At 41.7% G+C, this 18,582-nt stretch overlaps 1 protein-coding gene across 3 annotated transcripts in view; it reads left to right on the top strand.

Annotated features, from left to right (window-relative positions):
- Nucleotides 1–17,642, top strand: part of elavl3 (ELAV like neuron-specific RNA binding protein 3) — a 139,840-nt gene extending 122,198 nt beyond the window's left edge. For 2 of the 3 annotated variants that reach the window (XM_063036039.1, XM_063036038.1), the window contains exon 7: nucleotides 6,703–17,642. In XM_063036039.1, coding sequence (XP_062892109.1) covers nucleotides 6,703–7,051 — 349 coding nt within the window. In that variant the 3' untranslated portion in view covers nucleotides 7,052–17,642. The remainder of the gene's footprint in view (nucleotides 1–6,702) is intronic. The other variant, XM_063036040.1, reaches the window with a different exon arrangement.
- Nucleotides 17,643–18,582: the final 940 nt, after the last annotated feature.

The raw sequence follows: 18,582 nt of genomic DNA, 5'->3' as shown, positions 1-18,582 counted from the left end.
GCTTCCTGGGAGTCCTCATGCAAGATTCCTGAAAGGTTAGCTTGCAAGTTGAGTAATTAGTCAGCAGGTGAACGCAATGTTAGCGTTCATTTCCAGAGGACAAGAATATAAAAGCAAGGCTGTAATGCTGAGGCTTCCTAAGGCATTGATCAAACCACACTTGGAGTATTGTAAGCAGTTTTAGGCTCCTTACCTAAGAAAGGCTGTGCTGGCCTTGGAGAGGGTCCCAAGGAGGCTCACAAGAATGATCTCAGAGATTAAAGGGTTAACTTATGAAAAGTGTTTCATGTCTCCACACCTGACCTCAATGGAGTTCGAAAGGATGAGGGGGATCTCATTCCAGCTTACGGAATATCGAAAGACCTGGATCGAGTGGACATGGAGAGAATGTTTCCAATACTGGGAGAGTCTAGGACAAGAGGACATTGCCTCAGATTAGAAGGATGTTCCTTTGGTACAGAGATGAGGAGGACAACCAACACAGTATGCTTGCAACTCAGGCCAAATGTGAAGTGTTGCATTTTGGTAGATCAAATGTAAAGAGATTAATGGTCCCGAACAGTGTTGATGAGCAGAGAGATCCCGGGATCCAAGTCCATAGCTCCTTGAAAGTAGCTGCACAGGCTGATAGGGTGGTAAAGAAGGAGCATGCCTTTATTAGTAAAGTAATTGATTTCAAGAGTTGGGAAAGTATTTTGAGCTTCAGAAAACTAGTTCGGTTATTTCTGGGGTTTTACCTACAGTTCTGGTCGTCCCATTATAAGGAGGATGTGGAGTCTGAGCAGAGGGTATAGAAGGGCTTCACCAGGATGCTGCCTGGATTAGAGAGCTTATGCTATAATGAGAGGTTGAACAAACTTGGCATTTTCTCTAGAGCGGCAGAGGCTGAGGGGAGATTTGATCGAGATTCACAAGATTATGAGAGGCATAAATAGAGTAGCAGCCAATGCATTTTTCTAAGGGTCAAAATAGCTAGTACCAGAGGGCATGGATTTTAGATTAGAGGGGATATGTTCAAAGGAAATGTGCGGGGCAAGATTTTTGTTTCACAGAGAGTAGTTTTTTTAATGCCTGGATGCTGCCTGGTTTAGAGGTCATGTGCTATCACGATAAACTTGGGTAGTTTTCTCTGGAGCATCAGAGGCTGAGAGGAGATTTGATCGAGATTCACAAGATTATGAGAGGCATAGATAGAGTGGACAGAGTGTATTCATTTCCCAGGGTTGAAATGTCTAACACCAGAGGGTATGCATTGAAGGTGAGAGGAGCTAGGTTCAAGGGAGATGTGCAGGAAGTTTTTTCACTCGAAGAATCATGGGTGCCTGAAATGTGCTTTCTGATATGGTAGTCAAGGCAAATACATTAGAGGCTTTTAAGAGTAGTTTGGATAGGCACATGGATGTAAGGAAGATGGAGGGATATGAACATGGTGTAGGTCGGAGGGATTAGTGCTTGGGTGCTTTTGATTTGCTTTTTAGCTGGTTTGGCACAACTTTGTGGGCCAAATGGCCTGTTCCTGTGTGTACTCTTCTATGTTCTAAATGGACATCCGTCTATTCTGAGGCTGTGTCCTCTGGTCCTAGATTCTCCTACTACAGGAAACATCCTCTCCACATCTACTCTATGTAGGCCTTTCAATATTTGATAAGTTTCAGTGAGGTTCCCCCCCTCATTCTTCTAAACTTCAGCAATTACAGGCCTGGAGGCATCAAACACTTCTCATACATTAACCCTTTCATTCCCAGGATCACTCTTATGAATCTCCTCTGGATCCTCTCCAACACTATCGCATCTTCTTAGATAAAAGATGCAAAATTGCTCACAGTACTCCAAGTGCAGACTGACCAATACCTTATAAAGCCTCAGTTACTTGCAGGATAATGCATGGACTGGAATGTATTCTGCATGAAGTCATTCATGGAGTGGATTGTGTACAATCCACACAGGGTAAAGCGACTTTGTTAACATTGTAAATGTTCCCAAGGAGTTTGGAACAAGAAGCAGAGTGGTGACACTGAGAGAAGGAAAGAGGCAGGTGACCAAACGTTTGGTCAGAGAGGTCAATGTTAATGAGTGTCCAGAAGGAAGAGAGATGAGGAGAAGTTTGGAGAGGAAATTCCAGCTCTTAGGGCCTACTGATATTTGTATTGTCACATGGACCAAGATTGAAGGAATACAGAGAAAATTTACAAGGGTGTTGCTGAGACTTGAGGGCCTGAGTGATAGAGAAAGGTTGAAGAGATTAGGAGTTTATTCCCAAGAGTTTAGGAGAATGAGGGGAGATCTGACAGAGTTATACAGATTTATGAAGGTCATAGTTTTTGGGTGACAGGTGTAATATTTAAGGGGAACCTGAGGGAGAACATCTTCACTCAGAGGGTGGTGCAAGTATGGAAAAATCTGCCAGGAGAAGTAGTGGTTGTGGAGTTGCCTGCATCGTTGAAGAGATGTTTGGATAGGTAGATGGATGGGAGGTATATGGAGGGCTATGGTCCAGGTGCGGGTTGATGGGACGAGGCAGAATAATAGTTTAGCACAGTCTAGGTGGGCCAAATGGCCTGTTTCTGTGCAGTAGTGTCCTATGACTCTGTGATTCTATGAGATACAGTGAAAGGCCTTTGTTTGTGTGTCATCCAGACAGACCATTCTGCACATCTACATCAAGGTAATAAAAAGAAAACTAGAATTTAATAAAATTCATTGCAACAGTGCATCGACGTAGTACAAGAATGTGGTATTGGTTACAGAGAAAGTTCAGTGTAGGCAGACAAATGAAGTGCAAGGGCCACAATCAGGTTGATTGTAAAGTCAAGAGTCCATTCAGCTGTCTTATAACAGTGGGTTAGAAGCTGTCCTTGGGCCTGGTGGTACATGATTTCAGTCTTTTGTGTCTTATGTCTAATGAGAGAGGAAGAAGAGAGAATATCTTTGATTATACCGTCTGCGTTCCCAAGTGTAGACAGAGTCCTTGGAGGGAGGCTAGTTTCCGTGATATGCTGAGCTATGTCCACAGCTCTCAGCAGTTTCCGCAGTCTTATGAAACCCAGCCTGATCCTCCTGAACGGAGGAAGGGATGGAGACCTTCTAGAAATGCCGCAAAACAGAAATCCTACATTCAACTTCCAGTGGATGTTGAAGGTGGCCTAGAGTTCTCTGTGCTGAACTAATACTTCTACTTTCAGTTAGTTATAATTAAAATAAAATCAGAAGACCAGGTTCTTCCTGTTTGTGGGATCTTTGTGTGCACAGACTCTGTGTAGCACTTCCCATCTGCATACATCGTCAGTTCATCTCAAGCAGAGCTCAGGATGTGGTACCGCATTTACAGCAAAAGCGCAATGCAGGCAGCCAAATAAAGTGCAAGAGCTGATACAAGATAGATCGGGAGTTCCTCCTTAGCACGTGAAGCTTATAGTGCAAGAAATAGTGATGGACCAAATCAAATTGGAGATCCAAATATTTCAACGGACTGAAGAAGACGAGTTAGACAAATGAGACAGCATTGAGCATCTGTAAACAAAGGTGAGGATTTGAAAGTCAAGGCCTCTGTGCTTTATTTAATCGACCCAGAGGCAATTTGATGATCTTCGCCTCTGCCTGGTAACCCAAAAATAGGTTATTGATAAAAGTTGGTCAGGCCCAGAAATGTGATTACCATCCCTGGGCTACAATTTTCAGTTTCAGGAATATAAACAGAATAAAAGTGGGTATCACCACGGTCCCACCTGTTACCTAAGGTGTATAATAGGCTTAAAAATATTCCCTTGTGAATTATTTCATTAAATGTACAGTTGGACCAGATGCTACTCCTTGTTTAGAACAAGGTTTTTGCACCTTCAGGGACAAGAGCTGTTCTCCTAATCAATCATTAATTTTTCACACACCTCACCATGTAGGAGGACTCTGTCTGCCTCTTTGTGCGTGACATTTTCACGTCAACCCATGTTCTGATTCCAAACCAGTATTAGCAGTGGCTAGCACTGAGATATGATGTGTAGATTGAATTGCCACAATAGCATTCTGGTAGAGTTCAGATCCCATCATGGCAACTGTGTAACTTAAATTTGATTAATTAAATAAATCTGGGATTAAAGTCAAAGTAAAAATGAGAAGGGGTTCTAATTGAAATGCATTGGATATTGAAAGGCCCAGATGGAGTGGATGTGGAGAGGATGAGGGGGAGTCTAGGGCAAGAGGGCACAGCCTCAGAATACAAGGACGTCCCTTTAGGACAGAGATTAGGAGGAATTTCTTTAGGCAGCTGATGGTGAATCTGTGGAGTTCATTGGCACAGATGGCTGTGGAGGCCAAGTCATTAGGCATAGTTAAAGCAGAAGTTGATAGGTTTCTGATTAGAGGGCATCAAAGGGCTAGGGGGGAACATGGGGGAATGCGGTTGAGAGGAACAATACATCAGCCATGACAGAATGGTGAAGCAGACTCAATGAATTGAATAGTCCAATTCTGCTCCTATACCTTATGTTCTTGTGGTCTTATTATCAAAGTGCATTTGTCACTGTAAAGTGTCAGAGGGAGTTAAATGTTGGTTTGCCCTCAAAGACATTTACAAGAAGCAAAAGAATGAAGGACAGTTTCCAAAGATACAGGAGACTGCAAATGTTGGAATCTGGGAGTAACAAATGGGAATTCAGTGGATCAGGCAGCACCTGTGGAGGGAAATGGACAGTTGATGTTTTTGGATAAGACCCTTCATCCGGACAGAGAGATCTGCTCCCGCTTGTTGGTACTCTATTAATAAAAGGTTAGAACAACAACCTCCTCCTGTACCTCCTCCCTGATGGTAGTAATGAGAACCTGGATGTATTAGAGTCCTTAGTGATGGATGCTGCCTTCTTGAGTCACACTTCTTGATGTTTTACTGAGGCAGTGATTATAGTTGCAGTCCATGGAGGGGAGGCTGGTTTTCATGATGTGCTGAGCTGTGTCCACATCTCTCTCAAGTTCCTTGTGGTCTTGGGCAGAGCAACTGCTAGAGCAAGCCATGATGCATCTCGGTAAGGTGACCAGGGTGTTACAGTGGGCAGTTATGGGATACCTAAAGGATGGTAAATTTCTTTTCCTCAAAGGCATTGATGGATGAATGAGATCTGTTCTCTAATTCCAGAATTAGTTTGGGACTTGAACTTAAATCATCAGATCAACAGTCTAATTTCTGTGCTTGAGGAGAGTAAGAGAAAAAGAGGAGAGAACAAAAGAGAGAGAGTACAAAGCAGAGAAAGATATGAGAGCTAGAATGAGAGGAGAGAGGGGGGGAATAGAGAAGATGAACCTGCCATCTTCTTTTTCTCAGCTTTTCCATTCAAGGGCATTGGTGTTCCCATACCGGGCCATGATGCAACCAGCCAGCATATTCTTCACCACGCACCTATAGATCCGGTGTGCAATGTCACAGGAGGTCATTAGCCAAGTGAACTCTTACCTAAAAAAGGAAGTGCTACCACTGGATGGTGGTAAAGGAAGCTCATGAAAATGATCCCAGGAATGAAAGGGTTAACATATGAGGAGGGCTTGATGGCTCAGGACCTGTACTTGCTGGAGTTTAGAAGAATAAGGGGGGATCTCATTGAAACCTACTGAATATTGAAGGGCTAGATAGAATGGATGTGGAGAGGATGGAGTAGTGGAGGAGTCTAGGACCAGATGGCATGGCTTCAGAATATAAGGATGTCCCTTCGAAACAGAGATAAGGAGGAATTTCTTTAGTGAGAGGGTGGTGAATCTGTGGAATTCATTGCTGTGGAGGCCAAGTCCTATTCAAAGTGGCAGTTGATAGGTTCTTGGTAGCACAGACTCGATGGGCAGAATGGCCTAATTCTGCTCCTATGTCTTATGGTTTTATGGTCAAAGTTCAAAGTAAATTTATCATCACAGGACATATGTGTCACCATATACAACCCTGAGATTCAATTTTTTGCCGGCATACATAGTAAATATAAACACAATAGAGTCGATGAAAGACTGCACCCAACAGGACAGAAAATGTGCAAAAGGCAACAAACTACGCAAATACAAAAGGAAGAAAGAAACAATAATAAATAAATGAGCAATAAATATCCAGAAGATGAGGTGAAGAGTCTTTGAAAGTGAGTCCATAGACTGAGGGAATAGTTCAGTGACGGGGCAAGTGAAACTAACCCCTTTGGTTCAAGAGCCTGATGGTTAAGGGGTAATAACTGTTCCTGATTCTGGTTGTGCAGGTCCTGAGGCTCCTGCACCCTCTTTCTGATGGCAGCAGGGAGAAGGGAGCATGGCTTGGATGGTGGGGGTCCTTGATGATGGAGGCTGCTTTCCTGCGACAGTACTCCGTGTAGATGTGCTCTGTGACGGGGAGGATTTTACCTGTGATGGACTGGGATGGTCCACTACTTCTTGTAGGGTTTTTCGTTCAAGGGCATATGTGTTTTCCATAGCAGGCCGTGTTGCCACCAGTCAGTACACTCTCTACCGCACAGAAATTTGTCATGCCAGATCTTCGCAAACTTCGAATGAAGTAGAGGAACTGTCATGATCTCTTTTTAATGTAATTTATGTGCAGAATCTCTGAAATGATTACACTGAGAAATTTATAGTTGTCGTTCTTATAGAACATCAATGATTTTGAAGTAACTGTTGATGATATTGACGTTCTTTTTTGTTGTTGTGTGTGTGAAATGGTTAAATATCTGATTCACACCCAAGCAGCCCTCTGTCTCTGTCCACCAGGTTCTCTCCAATCACAATAGAGGGGATGACAAGCCTGGCGGGAGTGAACCTCTCAGGCCCCACGGGCACTGGCTGGTGCATCTTCGTGTACAACCTATCCCCCGAAGCAGACGAGAGTGTCCTCTGGCAGCTGTTCGGGCCCTTCGGAGCCGTCACCAACGTCAAGGTTATCCGCGACTTCAACACCAACAAGTGCAAAGGCTTCGGCTTCGTCACCATGACCAACTACGACGAGGCGGCCATGGCCATCGCCAGCCTGAATGGCTACCGCCTCGGCGACCGAGTCCTCCAGGTGTCCTTCAAGACCAGCAAGACACACAAGTCGTGAAGCCGCCTCACATACGCGCGCGAGAGAGAGAAAAACAAACAAAAAAAAATCAAAACACAGAAGCGCCCCTCCGCAACACAAAAAAAAGTAAAGGAAAATAATCAATATGCCACCAAACACACACACAGCAACAGAACAGAACAAAAAAAAATCAAAAAAAATCCATTAATATAACTGGGCTTACAGTGAAACACAGAACAGACTTTTTCTCAACAGCCAGTGTTAGCATTATATTGATACAGGACATGTTACAACAAATAATCAGGAAGCTATTTCATAAACAACTTTGAATACTTTTTTCATAGCTCTTATTATATGAATATAATACATATAAAACAATACTACGCAGGGGGTTTTAACCCAGCCTAATATTAATAATAATGCTTATAACTGCCTTCTTTGAAGGTGATAATCTGTTGAAAGGGCAGAACAGAGAGCTGGGAAACTTTAGAACATTTTCACTAAGACCTGTTTTCGTGTGGTTGCAATTGACATATAGAGAAAAAAATCTTTTAAAGGGGAATATTTATGAATTACAGCTCATAATTAATTTACCTTTTTTCTCTTTTTCCTTGTTCCTTCCACGGTTTCATTAACTAAGAACAAAAAAAAATGTGCAATACTGAGCAGCTAAAACATTTGGGCTGGGCTCCGTCAAGCAATGAAGTGCATTACTGTAAATTAATTTTCAAAAAGTCTTTGCTGAGTTGTTCACGGGTCCCTGCCAAGTGTTCTGTGCCATGAAAGGCGCATCCAGTTCATAACTTTGCATCCTTCCATGGGCAGTTCTTGCACAGAAAGTCTCTTTCAGTGCCAGTATCCCAAAAAAAACAGGCCACAGTCTGGAATCACGAATAAGGAACAGTTTGGGGGTAATCTGTGTACCACGATCTTATTGGCAGAATTAGCATTTTGTAACTCGATGCATAAAAAAAAGTCTTGACCCCTACTGAAGCTTATTCTGGTCCCTACTCTATGCACACACTGCAAGAAGGGGTTTAAAAGCACCTGTCTAACAGGGAGGACTGCAAACTGCAAAGTGGAATTACCCGCAGCACGGTAGCATGGTTTCAGAACACTTAGTAACGGATTGTGTCTGTTGAGTTAAACTATTTTCAAAATAGGTTTCCCCTTTAATAAAACGCTATGCATAATCTCATCTTAAAAATGACAGTGCCCCCCACTTCAAAAATATTTGAGGGATACTTTTATAGCTTCTGAGTAATTGTTATCTGGCCTCCTCCATGTGAGAAACCGTGAAGACACTGAAACAATGTTTATGGCGTTCACCAAAAAAAAACTTGTACGTAAACAGCATAGTTGTGTAGCCAGTCGCATGGTCTTTGTCTCCAGGGGCACCTTTGGCTGGCTAGACAGCACCAGGCCTAGTGTCTACGTGTGGGAATCTTTTATATGGGCAAATTAGCTCAGAGGCTTCGAGTTGTAGAGGTGGGATCTTTTACCCTCTCCTTTTGTTAGTGTAAGCCTGCTCTCTCTGGTTACCTGATTAAGCAAAGAATGTAGATTAGTGACTAATTTCACTAAGACAGGATGTGATTATACAGGAATATTTGTTCTTAATGGACCATTTACAATTTGTCAGTCATGAAGCAATCTTTTTTAACACAAAACTCATGGCATTGAGCCATCCTGTCGGACAGATCCCCGAACTTTTGGGAGGATGTAATGTAAAAATGTGCATTGATATCCCTATATTTATAAAGTAAAATTCAAGCATGAGATTCTTTCCTATTTAAAAAATGAGCTGTTTACATGACAGGCTTCCTGAAGAATAAGAAAGGAGAGAATGCTTAACTTGTGGATGCCTTAGCAGGAAAAGTTTGCACTTTCTCAACTTCCCCTTGCCGTCCCATTGTTGTCTGTGCCTCTGGAAGGCTGAGCTGGGGAGGACTGTTCACATCCCCCGTTACAGAGCGACTCCTTATCGGACCGCGTCGACCACTGGCCACCTCCTCCTCATGGCTCCCGGTCGCATCTCCTTGGTGTCCTTCACACTTGCTGGTTCTTCGCAGAACTTCGTCTGACGTTGAGGAAGGTTGGGGCAGATCTTCAGTCAGCTCCTGGTCAGGTACCTAATGACGCTTGTCGCGATAACCAAAGCAGGACAAAACAAAGTGGCAGTATCAAACATTACCAACTACAGTAGGGCCGTCCAGCCCTGGTCTTAAAGTCAAACAGGCAGAAGATATTTTAAGATTACTCCTGTAGTGATCTCTCAGTCCCAATCCCTCCGCAGTTTGCAGACCTCTCCCCATCTCATTAAACTCAATAGCTGCTGTGATGGATCATCATTCAAATTCAAATCCAAGAACTCAAGACCCTCAGAAAAATTATTCATAAAGCATAGAATTTAGAACATTACAGTACAGTACGGGCCATTCAGCCACAATGTTATGCCAACCTTTTGACCTACTCCAAGATCAATCCAATCCTTTCTTCCTACACAGCCCTCCACTTTTCTATCATCCATGTGCCTATCTAAGAGTTCCTTAAATGCCAGTAATGTATCTGCCTCAACCATAGCAGGGCACCCACTACTCTCCAGTGAAGAAACTTACCTCTGAATTTTTCCCCTATACTTTCCTCCAATCACCTTAAAATTATGCTCTCTTGTGTTAGCCGTTTCCACCCTTTAAAAAAAATCTCTGGCTGTCCACTCAATCTATGCCTTTAATCATCTTGTACACATCTATCCAGTTCTTATTTATCCCCCTTCACTCAAACAGAAAAGCACTAACTCGCTCAAGCTATCTTCATAAGACATACTGTCCAGTCCAGGCAGCATCCCGGTAAATCTCCTCTGCATCCACTCTAAAGCTCCCACATACTTCCTATAATGAGGCGACCAAAACGGAACACAATACTTCAAATAAATACTCCAGTACTGAACACAATACTTCAAATAATACTCCAGTACTGAACACAATACTTCAAATAATACTCCAGTACTGAACACAATACTCCAAATAAATACTCCAGTACTGAACACAATACTTCAAATAAATACTCCAGTACTGAACACAATACTTCAAATAATACTCCAGTACTGAACACAATACTCCAAATAAATACTCCAGTACTGAACACAATACTTCAAATAAATACTCCAGTACTGAACACAATACTTCAAATAATACTCCAGTACTGAACACAATACTCCAAATAAATACTCTAGTACTGAACACAATACTTCAAATAATACTCCAGTACTGAACACAATACTTCAAATAATACTCCAGTACTGAACGCAATACTCCAAATAAACACTCTAGTACTGAACACAGTACTCCAACATCCTGGTGAACCTTTTCTGCACAATCTTTTCTCCCTTCTGAAGGTCCTGACCAATGCAATTTTCACCACCTCTATAAACAGTGAGTTCTTGATCATAACCATTTGTTGCATAAAATACCAAATCCTCACTTCCTTTTCTATCTTGCTATTATTTTTCTTCCTATAGAGGTAACCAGAACTGAACACAACACTGCAAGTGTGAATATATCACAATATTCCGAGTAGACTCAGCTCTGTTGATAACTGTCAGCCATTACAGTGCAAGCAGTGAGATGTTCATTTGTTGTGTCTTTACGGAGAAAATATCATCTTGTGATAAAAATCATTGTGTTGATGCTGGCAAAAACCCTTCTCTTGTGCGCTACCTGTGGGAGGCTTCTCCCCTAAGGTAGAACACTGATGAGGTTGCCTGCATAATGCTAAAATTCACAGGTTAGTCCCCATTGGTTGGAAAGGCCAGGCTGCTTCTCTGAGGTGACATGGCTAGGAGTCCCAGCCCATTCAAGTCCCCGGTGTTGCAGAGACTGTGGGAGCTGCCCACTGTCAGGTGGTCAGGTAGCACCCTCTCTTCACTGCCCTTGCATGGGCTGGGTGGTGGGGACCCTTCGTAATGGATGTTGCTTTCCTGCGACAGCGCTCCTTGTAAATGTGCTTCCCAGTCCCACCCAGTGGCAAAGCAGCAGAAAGTGACGATAGGATCTGAATTTTTTATGTTCAGTCTCACCTAACGGATGGACAGAAGAGCATACGAAGGTTAGTGTTCTTTTTGCAATCTGCACGTTTGACTCAAGAATCAAGTTTATTTATCACGTGAAACTGGCAGTGAAATACGCCGTTTTCATTAATAATCAACACATCTGAGGGCGTGCTGGGAGCAGCCCACAAGTATCGCCACACATTCCAGCATGTCCACCATGTTCAGCAGATCAGAACAAGCAAGAAAACAACATCAGCAAAACAAGCCCCATTTCTCCCTCCCTCACACCCACACAGTCCGCTAACCCTTAAACCAGGCTCTCTTCTTCACCCTCCGTCGGACTTGGATTTGGATTTGTGTGTCCACAGCTTGAACGTCACCCATAACAATCACTTATTGTTTTCCAGCCCAGAGTATTGTAGCAAACCACTCCTTCACATTTCCTACCATTAACACTCACTCACATGCAGTCACTTCACAGGACACTGTTAGTGTACACTGCAGAGAATCAGAATAATCGCAACAACAAAGACTAATCTGATACCTTCCTTTCCCCACACGCGCGCACACACGAGTCTATAAAGTGCACACACATCCACCCTCACCATGGCAATGGCCATGAACAGTTACAGGTACACGACCCTGTATTAAGATCATTGTTACTCGCAGCACATCAGGTGATGGCACGATGATGGAAACTCTTCCCTCTAGTTGTAGGTGAAGGTAACTCTCTTGCAAGTGTATTGTGGTCTGTCTCCTGTCCTGTATGGTCGGTTTGGAAATCAGTCCTCTCTCTTAAATGATCAACACCATTCTGTTCAAAAGCATAGGTGATATTGGATGGGTGATGTAATGAGTTGGTAACCTCTCCCCCAGAAAATTGAACCCTACACCCATGAGCTATCCCACAGGTTAAAAGGCAGTAGAACATAAATCCCCAGCTTTCTCATTTATCCTTCACATTTTCCTTGGGCACTTCACCGCTTGTTGCTACAGCCCTCATACCTTCACTGCCTTCCGTGAATTAAGATGATTTAAAACTGTGAGGTATAAGGACTGGTCAACACCCCAAGTCGAAGACAGGATTTATCGGAATTTCTTTAAACATTCAGCACTCTCCTGGCTGTCACAGAGCTAACATTCTATAATGCTAACACAAATGACAATGTCAACTAAAACACCCTATGAAATCATCCACTAATTTCACACATCATATTTATCCTGACCCTGCTATCGCCAGACTTAAAGGGACAGTCCCACTTTATTTCCACAGTACTCGTTCTATACCTGCTCTCCCCTTCCTCTTTTGTAAGCGCAGAAGGTTAAGGTTATGGTCCAGTTAAAATAGAGCGACTGAAGGGGATTAAACTGAGTCGCTTCTCCTCTCCCCCCCTCCTCCCCCTCCCAAGGACAGGCATTCTCTGATGTTTGAGGACACAGGGGAATATGAGTAGGTGCAGAAATGCGTGACAATCGGCAGTCTTTTTGCCAGCTTGGGAATGTTTTGCATTTCAGGGATGAGTCTGCAAGCAGGGACGTGGTATGGGAATGCAAATGTTTGGTTGACTACATCTTGTATGAAGATATACCTTGCACACATGTGTATAACTTTCACGTGACAGATACCTAAGTTTCTCTGTTGATGAACTAATTCATAGTGGTGATTCAGAGATTTTTCATTTGTCCGGATTGAGGCAGAGTGATCTCATGCCCCAAGCCCATTAGTAACTTCTCTTGTTGGAAGAGAAACATTTTCCAACTGACGCCAGTGAAGTGACTTATTACAGCTCTGCCCTTTTCTCAAGCCTCAGGCCTTGGGACCCCCTTTCAGACTGGGATGGCCTTTTCCCAAGAGAGAAAGGGGTGAGAGTAGATGCTGACATCACCCCGATGTTTTTTCAAGAATCCTGCAAGGTCCGCTATTTGAGTCAAGTGCAGGAACTGTGTTCCCATGTAGAGTGCTCATACAGCAATCTCCTCCTTGGAGCTGAATTGATATTGGGGTCCCCAGCTATGATTTGCCGTTTATGTGAAACTTCATTTTTGTTGGTAATCTTAATTGGTCACATGTGTACGCCAGATTTGAGACATCATTATTATTGTACTGTAGCTCTTAAGTATAACATCTTCTGATATACTGTATCTTCACCTCCATTAGTTCGTAGGTAATCTGTGGCTCCCTCTAACAGGGAAACCAAATAACTCACTCTGCTTTCTCTCTCTAATACTCAGTGATCTTTCTTCTCTACATTTGTTTGTGATAGTAACATAGGTTTATAATTCTATAATTAATGGACACCATATAATGCACGCCAGGAACAAATGGTTTCTCACCATGCTATAATATGCTCAACACATGACATGAACTGCTTAGACCTCCCTAGGTGATGCAATGGCCATTTAAGTCAGCACCTCTCACTGTTGCTTTGCTACTTTGCATGACTATTGAAGAGACGATAATAAACTAGTCAAAGTATACCTGTATGAGAGGTTCATTTTATCATGACAGCATTTACTCATAACGGTTAGCAATCTCATCATGAAACAGTACAGCAAGAATCAAAATGTTGTGGCTATTTATGTGCCTGAGATGCGAGGTGTCTATTGGAGAAGCATAAGCATAAAGCCTTGTTAGTTTAAGAAGGCTGGAAAGGGTGCACATTGCACACAATTGCACCACAATCACTCTCTTTTATGCTTTCTGAGATCTTATATTGCCTCTCATTAAGCAACTGGCCACAAGGTATCCAGCAGGAAATACTTTGTGGAATGATTCTTCCAAAGCTCTGGGTTCCATGCTGTGTATCTAGGAGGCTTTGTGTATATATTAATGGTGCCGTATGGGGAATATTGCTGTACAAATTGCTACCAAGATATATCCAGTCAATGACACAGAAGCTCAGACAGGCCAGTAATAGTAAAGAATTATTCTTTGATTTTTTTTTTCAATTGAATTCTACTGACTTCCCCTTTTCATTGGAGACAAAATTGGTTTTCCAAGCAACTACAGATCGATGTGATCCCACCCTCCCCATTGAAACACATTTTGGAGTTGTTTTGAAAAGCAAATTAATTATCTCCCCCTCCCACTTTTAACAATGGTTTCCCAATGCCCTCGGTACCATTTGGCATCAAACCACCTCTCAACCTCATATTTCACTGTTCAGTTAAAGAATCAAAAACCAGAATACAGAGAGAGTTGTGGAGATACAAAGATATTCTGTAGTGTTATCAGGATCTAAACTCTCATTACATCACAGTTGGAGGTGAATCAAGTCCATCAAACCATTAAATACAGATGGATAACACACCCAAAATGCTAGAGGAATTGAGCAGGTCAGGGAGTCTTGATGAAGGGTCCTGGTCTGAAATGTCAACGGTTTATTCTTTTCCATTGATGCTGCCTGACTTGCTGAGATCTTGCAGCGTTTTGTACATGTTACTCTGTATCTGCAGAACCTTCTATGCTTAATATACAGAAGGATGCCTGTAGATAGTTCTAGAGAAGGTCTATAGTGTTCAGAACAAAAATGTCTCTAACAATCCTTTGAGTGTGGAAGGACTGACAAAGAGAAATGAAAGGTATTAATGTATAGGCTTTGTTAAAGATAAAATTCATAAGTGATTCCCTTTACAATGTATCTAAAAATCCTTAAGACCTGTTGAAGGAATACAATGCAGACTTCGAACCGTTCGTCTCCCCCTTCCGAGCTCTTCCTATTGTGATAGATAGATTATTGTAAAAAGTCCATATTACCATGCTGGGATGGGAGGGTTCTAACAGAACAACATTGGCAAAACATTTGATGACTTTTCATATTATAATAAATTTTGCCAAAGAGGCAATCTCTTTGATGTGAATGGGTTAAAAAAAATCTATTTTTATAAAAAAGAAAAAGACCTCATTGAAAATTTTTACAGAACCTTGATTGAAAAAAAAGAGAATATTTTGACAGGCTACGTTCTTTTAGTGGGAGGGGAGGACAGTTTTGTCACGTGTGCTCTAGATTGATAACTTTTTAAGACAAAAAAAGGGAGCATAAAACACATTGTTTACGAGCAAGAATTGTAAGTTTGTACTCAGTGATACTGAGAGCATATCGTTTGATGGGAGCACTTTCTCAACAGTACAGGTTCCACACAGTGACATCATAACAGCTGATAAGATTTCGTTGAGGCCTTCCTGTTTAGTTGCTGTAATAGATCGACATTTTTAAAGAGAAGATTGCCAAAAAAATAAAAGTCAATTGACTTTCGATTTCCTGGCTTAGCCGGTCTTTGAAACCTGTTTTATTTGAACAAGACGGGCAAATTGTCATGTTCACAAGGTCCTTTTTTTTACTTTCTTCCTTTTGTTGGTGTAAGTTTTCATTTTGAGGAAAAGAATTCAACATTTCTTCTGAAGTACGCATTGTTGTTCTCCCTCTCAGCATTTGCAAAGTCATTCATTATAGATGAAGGGTTTGAGTTGATTTTGATAGACCCAGTAAGATGCTATTTAAATATGTTGTGTTTCTTACCTAATTTGAATGTCTGGCCCCAAAGACAGTTTATGGCAATTTTTATAACAGAAACTTCACCCTTCCCCCCTAAATAAAGTTATTGTTCATTTACACAGTTGTAGAGAAGTGTCAGATTTTAGTTAGATCTTGTCTCTTTAGTCAGTTATGTCAAGCAGATATCTGTCCAGTATGTGGACAACTGCCTAGTGTTGGTTGGCACTAACACAGTCCCACTTGGTGGAGCCTAACACCAGATGTCACCGACTGTTAAGAGATTTTTCTAAAAGTCAAAGAGAACCACCTGGGACAGGCTGTCTCTGCGGTGAAGACCTGGTCTTAGTGATTCATCCAGACCCGATCTCAACATTGTGTCTCTGCCTCCTCTGACCACTAACGCGGCTTATGAAGACCGACCAACCACAAAACCCCCCCGCCCCCTTCGTTCTGCTGTTTTTTGCTGGATGTTAAACACTCAGCAGCTCAGAAAGGGAGAAAGCTGGGGTCTTTTAGAAAGAGCCCAACTAAAAATTGGTCCAGAATACTGAAGTTGTAGGCAAGGGACAAAATAAAAGGACGATGTCAAGCTTTTTTATTTTTGACACTATTCTCTTTAATCCAAATAGTTTGATCATTTGTTTGAGGGCCTCAGTATATTTATTTATCTTTACCACCTCTTTAAAATTTGTTAATCTTCCTTTTTTGGGGATGGTAGGTGCTAATTGATCCTTTGTGTGTTCCTGAGGAAAGGTTTTTGGAAAGCTACTGACGCAAGCCCTACCTTAACTTATTCAAAACTGAGCAAAGCACTAAAGGCTCTGCTACCTTTTAAATAAAAGCTTTAGATTTCCAATTTTGCTTTGACCCATGTTGACGTTGTGTGTGGGGGTGGAGCTTTTTTTAAAAAATTCCCCCTCCTCTCCCCCCAGGACTTGACTATTTACCAAACTTGCTAGTTAGTTTGCATTCTCACTTCTTTTGCTATTATTTTTTCTCTCTTTAACGTCAGATGTTTCTTTGTGTCCGGAACTCTATGTGTAAAACATGGGTCTCATTTTGTTAGAATAGTTTTTAAGATTAAAAAATGGTTAAAAAAAGATTTTCTATTGTTTTAAAACCGTGTTAAGTGTATTGTACAAATCTGTGGTAGCTTACATTACAGAACAAAAAAAAATGTTAAAAAAAGCACCATGACCTAGTTAATATTTTGGCAATTAATAGCTTCTTGTAGCTTAACTTATTCAGAGATTGAATATATATTATTGCATTGTAAAAGTCGTTCTGTGTATATTTATGTTTCCTTTATATTTGCAAGTTTTAAACAAAAAAAATGACATTAATTTTACCAATATGTGGTTTAGCTTAATTTATTCTAAGGGAACAAACTTAAAGTTTGAGGATGGCTCTCCTTAGTCAGGTGCACTGATTATGTCGTGATTCATACGAAACAAAAAATATTGAGTATTAGGAAGTTACTTTGTGTGATAGTTGTTATAACTTTGCTATTACTTTTGTCTTGTTAAACATTTTCAGTCTTATCCTAATAGTAGTGTCGATGGATTTTAACATGTTATCGCTTGGTATTTCTTTGCTTCCATTTGGCCTCTTTGCCAATCCTCTAATGGCGCATTGAGTGAACGGTGACAACCAAAGGGAAACTTTAACAAGTCTCGGAGATACTCGCGGATGATTTTTTTTCCGAATGAGAGAAGTCCAGCTGACTGGATTATAAAGTCAGGGGTTTGGGGGGGGGGGAATGGGAGGGACGTTCAGGGTTCATGAAAATACTGAACAAAATGTATCCCTGAACTTGGTGGATCGAGTGTACAAAGCATTAGCGGGGAGGCACTGATCTTTTTTCTCTTTGGTGTATTTAGTTGGGGGAGAGGGTAAAAGTTCCCACGATCCTTTAACTTAATATTTATTTCGATGGTAAATTATGGCTGATTTCTTGTTGGAACAAACTTGCTAGTTTAGAGTATTTATTACTGGGAATACAAATGTGAAAGCTGTAAACATTTTTCATTGAACTGTTTGATTATTTGTACTTTTCATGCCAGACAATAAACTTCAGAATCTTACTGCAGATTCATGCTGTTGTCATATCTTTACAACTGGTCCAGATTTAAAGCTTTTCTAAGCTTTTAAGAGATGCTGTTGTTAAAATACACTCCTTCACATTTCCCACTTGTCTGACATATTATTGAGTCATAGGGAATGGAAGCCAGCCCTTTGGCCTAACTCGTCCATGCTGGCCAATTTACCAAACTACCTAAATAGTCCCATTTGCTCGCATTAGGCCCGTATCTCTCTCGATCTCTCCTATCCATATACTTATCCAATGTCGTATAAATGTCATAAAGTCAAAGAGCATGGTAACAGGCCCTTTGGCCCATCTTATCCATACTGATCAAGGGGCCCATCTAAGCTCGTCCTATTTGTTGGTATTGGGTCCATATCCCTCGAAACCAGGGGTCCCCAGCCTGGGGTTCACGGACCTCTTGGTTAGTGGCATAGAAAAGGTGGGGAACCCCTGCTCTAAACATCTGCACATCCAATGTTGTCATTCCCACATCAGAATCGGGTTTAAAATCACTGGCAAATATTGAGAAATTCATTGATTAGCAGCAGCAGGCCAGGGCAATACATTAAAAACTATAAATTAAATAAGTAGTGCAAAAGGAGCAAAAAATGAATAAAACGATAGTGAGGTAGTGTTCATGGCTTGGTTCATTCTCTATTTAGAAATCTGATGGCGGAGGGGAAGAAGCTTTTCCTAAAACATCGAGTGTGCATCTTCAGGCTCCTCTACCTCCTCCTTGATGGCAGCAATAAAAGGGCATGTCCTGGGTGATGTTGCCTTTTTGAGGTATCACCTTTTGAGGGACTCCTCGATACTGAGGAGGCCATTGTCCCAGATGGAGCTGGTTGAGATTACGACATCCTGCAGCTTTTTCTGATCCTGTGCAGTGGCCCTTCCATACCAGGCGGTGATGCATCTGGTTAGAATGCTCTCCTCA

The sequence above is a fragment of the Mobula hypostoma genome, chromosome 29 (genome assembly GCF_963921235.1).
Source record: "Mobula hypostoma chromosome 29, sMobHyp1.1, whole genome shotgun sequence".
Taxonomy (NCBI): domain Eukaryota; kingdom Metazoa; phylum Chordata; class Chondrichthyes; order Myliobatiformes; family Myliobatidae; genus Mobula; species Mobula hypostoma.
The sequence above is the reverse complement of the archived record's forward strand: the minus strand, read 5'-3'. Positions and strand labels throughout refer to the sequence as shown.